This window comes from Canis lupus, chromosome X (assembly GCF_003254725.2).
Source record: "Canis lupus dingo isolate Sandy chromosome X, ASM325472v2, whole genome shotgun sequence".
NCBI classification, from domain to species: domain Eukaryota; kingdom Metazoa; phylum Chordata; class Mammalia; order Carnivora; family Canidae; genus Canis; species Canis lupus.
Window position 1 is genome coordinate 114,793,467 of NC_064281.1, and position 11,638 is coordinate 114,805,104.

The 11,638-nt window shown below is 38.4% G+C and overlaps 1 protein-coding gene across 1 annotated transcript; it reads right to left on the reverse strand.

The window, feature by feature from the left end:
- Nucleotides 1-5,145: 5,145 nt before the first annotated feature.
- Nucleotides 5,146-5,327, reverse strand: LOC112668571 (TSC22 domain family protein 3-like). The gene has a single exon (XM_035712359.2). The coding sequence runs from the start codon at nucleotides 5,320-5,322 to the stop codon at nucleotides 5,146-5,148; it is 177 nt and encodes a 58-aa protein (XP_035568252.1). The 5' UTR covers nucleotides 5,323-5,327.
- Between the last annotated feature and the right edge of the window lie 6,311 nt (nucleotides 5,328-11,638).

The window sequence follows — 11,638 nt, forward strand, 5'->3', positions numbered from 1 at the left end:
GCAGCAACAGAGAGAAAGGAACTACAAATAAACCAGAACACAATAAGATGGCACTAGTAAGTCCATACCTATCAATAATTGCCCTCGATATACATTGATTAAATTCTCCACTTAAAAGACAAAGAGTGGCTGGATGTAGAAAAAACAAGACCAAATTATATGCTGCCTGTAAGAGAGTCAGTGCAGCTTTTAAGGACACACATAACTCAAATTGAAGGAATGGAAAAATCTGTTCCATGAAAGTGGAAACCAAAAGAGAGCAGAAGTAGCTATACTTATATCAAACATCTAGATTCTAAGCCAAAAGCTGTAACAAGAGACAAAGAAGGTCATTGTATGATAAAGGCATTAATTCATCAAGAAGATATAGCAATCATAAATATATATGCACCCAAAATGAAAGCACCTAACTATATTAAGTAAATACCAACAGATCTGAAGGGAGAAATAGACAATGCTGTGATAGTTGGGGGCAGGGGTTGATATCCCACTTGCAGCAATGGATAGACAGAAAATCAACAAGAAAATTTTGGATTTGAACTACAGTTTAGACCAAATGGACCTAAAAGACATGTACAGAATGCCTATATAATGCCAGCAGAATACATGTTATTCTCAAGCACAGGCAGAGCTTTTCTCCAAGAGAGACCACATTAGGTCACAAAATAAAGATAACAAAGATAAGAGCAGGAATGAATGAAATGGAGACTTAGAAAATCAATAGAAAAAAATAACCAAAAGCAGTTTTTTTAAAAAATATATAAATAAAATTGATAAGCCTTTAGGTAGACTAGCTAAGAAAAAAAGAGAAAGGACTTCAAAATAAGAAATGAAAGAAGAGACATTACAACTGATCATACAGAAATACATAGGATCATAAGAGACTACTATGAACAATAATACACCCAAAAAACTGGATAACCTAGAAGAATGAAAAAGCCCTAGAAACATACCACCTACTGTTATACTATATGTTGGCAAATCGAACTCCAATAAAAAAATTACAAAAAATAAAACAAACCCCAATCACTCACAGCATAGGGGTGGTGAGTGTTCTGAACTCAAAAAAAAAAAAAAAGAAAGAAGAAAGAAAGAAAGAGAAAGAAAGAAAGAAAGAAAGAAAGAAAGAAAGAAAGAAAGAAAGAAAGAAAGAAAAGGACTGGATCATGAAGGAATTGGAATTGAAACTGAATAAACCAATCATGAGTAAGGAAATTGAATCAGTAGTCAAAAATGTCCCAACAAAGACAACCCAGGACCGGATGAATTATACCAAATATTTAAAAAGAATGAATGCCAATCCTTCTCATACGCTTCCAAAATATGGAAGAGGAGGGAACACTTCCAAATTCATTTTACAGGACCAAGAATTACCCTGATACCAAAGCCACCAAAGGACACTACAATAGGGCAGCCCCGGTGGCGCAGCAGTTTAGCACTGCCTGCAGCCCAGGGCATGATCCTGGAGTCCCGGGATCGAGTCCCACGTCAGGCTCTCTGCATGGAGCCTCCTTCTCCCTCTGCCTGTGTCTCTGCCCCTCTCTCTCTCTCTCTCTCTCTCTCTCTCTCTCTCTCTCTGCATCTCTATGAATAAATAAATAAAAAATCTTTTAAAAAAAGGACACTACAATAAATAGAAAACTACAGAGAAATATAGCTGATGAATATAAGTGAAAAAATTTTTTTCTTAAGATTTTATTTATTTATTCATGAGACACACAGAGAGAGAGGCAGAGACACAGGCAAAGGGAGAAGCAGGCTCCGTGCAGGGAACCCAATGTAGGACTCGATCCCAGGACTCCAGGACCATGCCCTGGGCTGCAGGCAGGCACTAAACCGCTGAGCCACCAGGGCTGCCCTAAGTGCAAAAATTTAAACAGAATACTAACAAATCAGATTCTACAGTACATCAGAAGATCATACTTTAGGATTGAATGAGATCAATATTTGACAAGCATTGGAATGTTTAATTCTGGCTTTTGCGACATTGTGGCGGGAGCTAGAGGGTACTTCCTAAGTGTGATAAGTCAGAGAAAGAAAAATAGTGTATGATTTTATATATGGAATCTAAAAGTAATCTAACTCACAGAAACAGTTAGAATAGTGGTTGCAGGAGGTTGGGAAAATGGGAAGCTATCAGTCAAAGGGCACAAACTTCCAGTTATAAGATGAATATAAGTTCTGGGGATTGGTGTACAATGTGGTGACTATAGTCAACAATATTGAACTACAATATTGTACTATATACTTGAAAGTTGCTGAGAGAGTAGATTTGAAATGCTCTCACCCCCAAAAGAAATAAGTATACATGATTATGGAGATGTTAATTAACCTTACTGTAGTAATCATTTTACAATATAAAAATATCAAATTATTACATTATATATCTTAAACTTACACAATGTTATAGGTCAGTTATGTCTCAATAAAGCTGGAAAACAATAAAATAAACTAATGATATTTTAAAAAGAATCAGGTAGGGGCACCTGGGTGACGCAGTCATTTGGCCATCCAACTCTTGGTTTTGGCTCAGGTCATGATCTCGGGGTCATGGAATTGAGCCCCTAGTCAGGCTCTGTGCTCAGTGCGGAGTCTGCTTGGGATTCTTTTTCCCTCTCCCTCTGTCTCTCTCTCTGTCTCCCTCAAATTTAAGTAAATCTTAAAAAAAAATTCAGGCATTGAATTAAGTTGACATATCTCTTTAGTCTCCCTTAGTTATTAGGAGTGATGATCATTAGTGTTACTCCTGATACCATCCCCTTTTTCCCCCCAGACCCATGTCTTCTTACTGTTGTAGATTATATTAGTGCCCTACTATTCGTGTAACAAGTTACCATACACTCAGAAGCTTAAAAGAAAACCAGTTTATTCCCTTATACATAGTACTGGGAATCATAAGTCTGAAATCGATTTCACTTGGCCAAAGTCAAAGTGTTGATGGAGCTGTTCCCTTATGGAGGCTCTATTTCCTTGCCTTTTTCAGCTTCTATGGCCTCCTTTGTCCATTGGCTTGTTGCTTCTTCCTCCATTGTCAAAGTACATCACTCCAGTCTCCACTACTGTCATCATATAGGCTTTTTATTTTTTTAATCATATAGGCTTTATTGCTTTTATTGGTAGTCAAATCTCCCTCTGCCTTCCTCTTATAAGCACACTTGTGATTACATTTAGGGCCCACCCGGATAATCTAGCATAACGTCCCCATCTTAAGATCCTTAGTCATATCTGCAATACCCCTTTTGCCACATAACATAACACAGGTTCTGGTGATTAGGGCATGACACATCATGAGAGGTATTACGGGGACCTCTTTATCGAACACAGGGACACAGTGTTCAATAAAGGTCTCTGACTCAGTCTATATACTTTGACCTAGAAGGTGGTGTTCCATCCTCAAAGAATATTATCTGTGAACAGATATTTTAGTTACATCCCCAGCTCTTTCTTCTTCCAGTTGTTCTACCAATTAGTGAAGAATCTTAAACTATCTTTGTGAATTTGTCTATTTCTCTTTTTAACTTTGTTGGTTTTTTCTCCATGTTTTTCAAAGTTGTTATTAGGCACAGTCACATATATAATTGTCACTTTATACTTTATAATACTTAATATTTTATAATGTCACATATATAATTGATGCATGATTCCTTTTATCTTCATGGAATATTTCAGGCTCTCAAAAAATATTTTTGAGTTAACTTAAATAACAAAATACAGCTAATTATCAAGTTCAACATAAATATGAAGTAAAGTAATACATCTTGATGTTTTGGGAAGGAAAGACACTAACCAGAGTTCCAGCCTTTGGAGAAACTTTCAGAATACTTTCTGAGTTCTTTAGACTCCTATTTTTTTTTTCGTTTTGTTTTTGTTCTTAGGAAAAAAAGAGCAAAGTTTATTGAAATTTCAAGCTACATTTGAAAAATCAAAATCCAATTCCTGGAGACACACATCAGGCTAAGGTGTCAGAAAGTGGAAAGCGATCACTGCCACAGAACCCTCTAGAGACAGGCTCCCTGAGCACATTACCCAGGCACCGCCGGGTCAAAGCCATCCCCTTGTCCATCAGGATACACCAGCAAGCCAATCATTCTGTTCACTTGAAAGTTTTCCACCAACATGAAAACAAAAACTTTTGAATGACAATGTGCAGTCCCAGCTGATCTCTCAACCCCATTCTATGTAGTCAGCACCAGTGAGCAGTTGGTCTGGCATTCCAAAGGGGACCTCACACGTCTTCAGGGGACAGATGGGGCAAAGGTTGCAGCAGCAAGGCATCAGTAGCCACAGTTAGAGGCTGGCCTCCTCCCTGCGTTTACTCTTTTGTCTTACTTAACAGAAAGGACAAACTGGATCAACTTGGTTAATGAACACAGTCGAAGAATTAGCTGCAAGAGATAAGAGACGGGTTGATACACCCAAAGCCTGTTAGGCCCTTCAACACAGACGTGTGTGTGTGTGTGTGTGTGTGTGTGTGTGTGTGTGTATACATCACTACCCTAAGTTACAGATCTAGCCCTATGGGCTTATATACGTGTGTGTGGCTGTAGAGAAAATCTCTGCCGGTACTAACCAAACAGGACTTTGTAAGCAGTCATCCCAAAGCTGTAATCCCACACTGGGCTGTGCATAAAGCCATGCATTAGACCGTATTAACCAACAGAAGGCTGACTTGGCTCCATCTTTTCTATCCATGGCCCTGCCTTGGCCATGCAGGGGAGGGGAGAGAGGTTGCCTCCGCTTGAACCACAAGCACCTTCCTCATAGGAACAGTGGTTGTCAGGCAAAGCTGCTGAAGGTGTCCATGGAAATGAAAACCAGACCCCTTACAGTTTCTGGAGTAAACTGGCATCACATCTCACACTACCTTTCCTCCTTGCCAGTTGCAGCTAAGTTGCCCAGGCCCTGGCAGCCACCAGGGCACAGCCTCCAGGGACCTGCCCTTTGTCAGGGGTCTGTCATGGATGTGGGCCCAGGTGGCCACATCCTGGGGGCATCTCTTGGCACCAGCTATGCTACGTGTAAAGGTCTCCACGTGAGATGATACCTGGGGAACCCAAAACCTGGAAAGAACTAGGTAGACCAAGTTTAGTGGCTCTGCTCCCCTCACCCCACTTACACTGTAAAACTACCAGGGGTCTCAGGCACTCATGGGCTTTTAGGAACTGACTCTTCAAGGCTCAGGTGGGCCTGGAACTTCTCCAGCTGCTCCAGACTCGCCAGGGTCTTCAAGAGGCTGTTTCCTACCAGCTCTCCCATCTGCTCCTTCAGCATCTCCACCTCCTCTCCGACTGCATACATCAGATGACTTTTTACCAGATCCATGGCTTGAACTTGTTGTCAGTGGCCCCAGAGGCCCAAGACCCCACACTAGCTAGGAATTCCTTCTTGGCTCCTGCTCCCCAGCAGAGCACAGCTGGTGGCCAGCCCCCTGTCCGGCCCTACCACCCCTCTGCCTCCAGTTGCCTCTCTAACCTCTATTTTCTTATTGTAAATATACCAGTGCTTGCTATTTGAAAGTAGGAACTTTGAAGAAAGCCACTATTTATAGCACAAAGAATGGACCATAGCAAATGAAACATCCAGCAAAATTCTGTGTCTTTAGGATAAGCACAAATAGAGTTCTTGATGTTAACACTGTAGTTGATGTTGCCAGGCTCTTCCTCCGAGCTTCCTGGAGACACTGGTAATTGTGGGCTGCAGTTTGGGTGGCCCCCACTAGAGGGCAATCATATCCCCTGAAGTTCAGTTTTCTTTTTGGTAGGATATTAAAAAGGTATGGTTATAGAGATAACAAATTAATCTGCGGAAATAATTGAGTAGACCAAAACTTTTAGTTCAGGATGGAACAACAGGAGTCTTAGGCATCCTGAGGATATCCTACCTCTCATGCATATGCTAGAAACCTGGTTTTTTAATTCATTGAACTTCCTACCTCAGAAGTGACAAATCCAAGATATCTTTCATTCATTACTGGCAAGATGTGTCAAAACTAATCTTAGCTTTATAATCCTTGTTAAAATTCAGCTGCAGGATAAAGGTTAACCTGCTCAGGCTTATATCCACGTTACCTTAAGTATTGCTCACGGAGCATCTCCTTGTGCTAATCTAGGCAAAGCGGTAGTAGCGCTAATTTTGCCCTTTGCAGTTGAACTATTCCACCAAAGATTCTGTGTTCCCTTCTTAAATTCAAACTGAACTTCTCATGCTTCTCAAGCCTATTACAGCCCCCCTCTCCCACTGATTACCACTAAAAAAAAAAAAAGTCTGGGCTGAATATAAAAAGCAACTACCCGAGGACTTTGAAAAGTATGGTAACTGGGCTGTCTGGAGAGGGAATTCAAAATGTGGAGCACAAGCTCCATGGGGTTTTTCCTGTTTTTGTGGGCTTTTTATTTGTTTTGTTTTTTGATAGTTTGCTGTTTTCCTCTTTGATCTCCTGGCTTTGTCCCAAGTCCTAGAAATCCTCAGAGAGAAAACTCCTAGAAAAGTCTCTTGGTGGCCAGAGGACAAAGGGAAAGATTCACCTGTGAACTGAGGAATGGAGTAGGATCTTCCTTCCCCCCTCCCTTTACCCTCCCCTCCCTTCTTCTTGCCTTTTTCTGTTTCTCTCTTTCTTTTTGCCATGATTAGGTTCAGAGAAAGGTTTCTTTCCAAAGAGGCATCTTGACGGGATTTGAGGGGAGCTGTAGAGCCTTTCCCCTATGTCTGTGGTGGTGCTGACATGGCTCTACGCATTTGTCAAAACTCACACACCAAAAGGTGAATCTTGCTCTATGCAAACTAGAAGAAAGCTAAAAACTTGAACTGGCCCTAGATGGGCCGTGTGCTGTTTTGTGTATACCAGGAGATTTTAAATTGGAAAGTCTTCTGTTCAAATACTAATTCCGCTACTTACCAATTTGTGTACCTGATTACATGGGAATGTGTATAATAAATTATTGAAATGGAAGTCAATTGAAAATCTATATTCATATGTAAAATAGTTGTTAGCAATCCTGGCAGCTCCTTCTTTCGAACTGAATAGAAGAATGTGAAGTCACAAATTTTTTCCTCAACCATGACTTTCTCTTTTTTTTTTTTTTTTTCTTTTTTTTAACCATGACTTTCTCAATCAGACCTGGCCAAACCTGCTAGCTTCCATGTCTGCCAATTATACAATACTGGCAGGATATGGGTTCTCAGACCTTCTTTAGCCTAGAGAGAAATGGCTAATGGATTAAGAACCTCTTAGACTCTTGTTCCTTCTTTATCTCTGAGTGGCTATTTCAATTTGAATTTGCATGGGAAAAGTTCCCATTACAAAGCTAATAAGTACATTTAATATTAATATGTGACATATATGTAAGTCTGGGTCAGTGATGAAAGATAAAATAAAGCTGCATGAACAATGTAAAACAACATGGCACTTGGGCATCCTAATAATCATGTTACTAATTAATATGATATAACATAAATAATGCATTAAAGCAAACCAGACATTTAACTGATAACTTCCCCATACACACAGGTGGTTGGAGTTAGAAGGGATTTTAGTGAATAATGTCTCAGTGTTTAAATAATCCTAAAGAGGTCCCGGTTATGTTTGCTTTGAATTTGTTTTTATTTGCTTTCCAGTGAGAAATAGAACCTTTTTTGAGGCAAAACCCTCAACCTTGAGGGGGGAAATTATAGGGTATTAACAAAACCCAGGTTTTTGCTGTATTAGTGTAATTAATTGAGAAATACTTAGGGCTTTGGTACCTAAGTATTTCTCAATTAATTACACTAATACATATTTTTGACAGTTCTATACTGAAGAAAAATAAATTATATCAAGATTGTAAAACTCAAAGACATATGAAACTGTTTTGGATTCAGACACAGGACAGCCTTCGGTTATGGCTTCTTCCTACATTGCCCTCTACACTTGACCACAAATGAGGACAATAGTACAATAGTATCTTTGTACAATAGTACAATAGTATCTTTTCCTTGAATAAGGACTACTCTCCTCTTTGTAAATAATTACTATACTGAGAACTTCCAGCACAAAAGAGAGAGCAATGCTGTATTGTTTTGATCCAAAATAATGTCCATTAACTTTCTCTGATTCAGTGATTATAGAATGATGTATTTTCTATGAAATGACACGTTCTTTAAGGAATGTACTTGTGACTAAGAATAGAGGCCAGAGGGGAATGACAGCCCAATTTACATCCTCCATAGTGTTTTGTAATGCTGAATTTGAGTTTCCACTGTAAGACAGTGTTCTTGCATCTTCTTCATTCTGCCCAGGAAAATATCCTGTTGCTAGCACTTGAGGTAATTTCATAATTTTGAAATTGTCTTACAAAAGTTAAAGAGCAAATTGAAGGGAATCCCTTCTGAGTTGAATATACTCATGATGAGAATATTTCTCCTGCATGGCCAGGCCTACATGAATCTGATGATAAGATGGTACAGAAATAGCTCAGCCATGGTGATTAGTGACAACAGCTAAGCAATCTAAGCTGACTATGCTATAATACATGTGGATAGCCATCTTTAAGCTAGAGAGTAGAATCATAGACTCCAAGATTAGAAGGGACCTACAAGGCCATTTCTAATTTGTCCTCCTTTCTAATTCAGAAATCCCTTTTCAAAATGGTTGACACGGTGGCATCCAGCCTTTGTGTCACCCCTTTTGGTGATAAGACAGATGACTGACTTAATTCTTTGACATCCCATAATAATATTGGAAGAACGTTGACACTAATCAATCTTATAAAGACAGAGCTCAATCCCCAAAACCAAATCCATCAAGAATGCTAGTGAGCATCATTTATACAAATAGTACATGGAAAGATTAAAGTTTATATGAATTTGGGAATAATAGAAGAGCTTTTCTATAAATTAATATGGTATAACTGAAGATAAAAATTATGTCTGTTGGCTTTTTTTAAAGTATTATTTACATTTTACGAGCAGTTTGATCACCAAATGGTTCCGAAGAGGCTATGCCTTGATTTTTCAAATTCTTCCATTTGTGTTTCCAAGATTACTTCATTGATTATTTATAACCAATATTTAATGAGTTCTGCTATGTGCTCCACACTGTGGGAGATGGAGAATACTATTTGAACATTTATCATCAGTTATTGAAGAACCATATTTTAAAGGACTAATTTAACTCCAAATATAAGTCCACTCAAAGCTAGCTCACATTCAAATTTACAAGTCTGATTATACATGCATATTGTAACGAGCAAACTTGAACGAGGCACATGCATGTAAGGTGATCGGTCTCATACTATGGCATAAGCAAAATGAAATTCTGAAATATTGGAAAATAATAATGTCTTGATATTTTTTGTGTCCAGTATATCATGACACACATTAAAAATTAAGGAGAGTTATTTGAAAAAATATGAGTGACTATCTCAGTAGGACCAGAAGACATATAGATGTATTGGATATCCCAAGGTGAAAGTGTTGTGTAAGTGACCAAGTCACTCCCCTGATGATGTGTCTGTTGAAAAGGGCACAATTTGAAGAGGCAAGAAAAGTTTTAAGTGGTAGTTTAAAACTTTCATGGGAAGAGATTCTATATTAGTTCCCATTGATGCAAACTTACTGGCTTAAAATAACACAAATTTATTATCTTACAGTTAAGGAGCTCATAATTTTAAAATGAATCTACAGGGCTGTGTTCCTTCTGGGGGTTTAAGGGGAGAATTAATTTCCTTGCCTTTTCTAGCTACTAGAGGCTGCCCATTCCTTGACTCGTGGCCCTTTCCTCTATATTCAAAGACAGCAGGAGAACATCTTTAAATCTCTCTCTTTCCCTCTCCCTCTCTCAACTCCTCCCGCTTCCTCTTTCTCTCTCCTTCCCTCTCCTTCTCTTCCTCCATCTCTCCCTTCACCGCATACACACACAGTTCTCTGCTTCTATCACCCCATCTCCTACTCTGTACTCTAGGGACTACAGTCTCTCTCTTAAAAGGAGCCTAGTGATTATGTTGGGCCCACCCACATAATCCAGGTTAATTTCCCCATTTTGAGACCCTCAACCTTAATCACATCTGCAGTCTCTTTTACCATGTAAATTAATATAGTCACAAGTTTTTTTTTAATTTTTTAATTTATTTATGATAGTCACAGAGAGAGAGAGAGAGAGAGAGAGAGAGGCAGAGACATAGGCAGAGGGAGAAGCAGGCTCCATGCACCGGGAGCCCGACGTGGGATTCGATCCCGAGTCTTCAGGATCGCGCCCTGGGCCAAAGGCGGGAGCCAAAACGCTGCGCCACCCAGGGATCCCTATAGTCACAAGTTTTGAGGATTGAGACATAGACATCTTCGGTGGCTATCATTCTGCCACAGTCTCCATTGGCCTCAGATGACCTAAACATAATTGTGTGTTTTTGTTTTGCTTTTTTAAAAAAACAGTCCACTAAAATAAAGTTATATTTTATATGTTTATTTTAGATCAGACTTTTTTAAGAAGAAAAATGTCCTAAGAATAATTAAATAAATTAGTGACAATTATATCCTTAAGTGTTGATAAGAATAGTCCTACTAGAAAAGTTTAAATCAGAAATTCCAGTAGAATGTTAGAAGGTCATTCTGTCATTGATTTACTTATGAAAAACACAATTTACACAAGCTTATTTAAACAGTTGTTTGAATCGTGTTCCTCGCATCACTCATTTTCTATGCTCTTTGCCCCAAGTTGGTACAACACTGACAAATATTTGAAGAGTAATCATTTGCTTCAGTACATATAGATTTAAAATATAAAGATTGTACTTTCTATTAGGTAGTATAGTCCTTGAATAATAAATATATTCCTTGTCAGTGTTCCTTTCTAACTATGCAAATGATACACTTTTGATGTTTAACTGGTCTTGTGTGCTTTATTTGTGCACCATATGGCTTTCATAGATAACTGTAGTCTAATTGGTTTGAATCAAGCAACTGACACAAATATGCAAATATAGTCAGAATAGAAAATATTTCTACCATAGTTCCCTTCTGCACTATTGATTGAAATATGAATGCTTAAAAATAGTTCTGTACAAACTATGTGAATAGTTTGTAATTACATCCATTCTCAATTGTCTCTGTTCAGAAGTATGACGCTAACAAGGGAAAATGACTGACCAAGTGCATTTATTTAACACAGTACTAACTCTAGAAAAACATTATGCTTGTGATTATTTGTATTTGGTGAGCAAAAAAAAAATCAGCATGTTTCTCAGTAAAACTGCTGTTAAGGATATACTGTTGTATGTCAAAGTTCTATGCGATTAGGCTAATGTTATATTACATTCTTGGTAAAGTTGTTATTTTTTAAAGGAATCCTTATTATAGAAATATTTTTTTTTTATTTGAGGCAGCTTCTTTCTTTTCTTTTTAACAGCCAAGTGGGATTGCTTTAATTAAGGTCTCTAGCTGGTTCTATCTCTGTGCATCCTTTTTATTTTCCTCTGACCTTCCACAATCTGTTCACATTAGATATGAGGTGGACCATGTCATCAGTGAGCATATTTTCATTTGAAGGACTGCCAGCATAGCTTTCTGCTGTTTCTTTCCATTTGCTCAAAAGTATTGATGGAACTCTAGTATAACACCACTCAGGGTTTAGTTCCTATACAGGTACCAAAGACTCAATAAAAGCTGA

Coding starts and splice junctions, on each gene's coding strand:
- LOC112668571 (XM_035712359.2), bottom strand. CDS start 5,322: ATGGATCTGGTAAAAAGTCATCTGATGTATGCAGTCGGAGAGGAGGTG.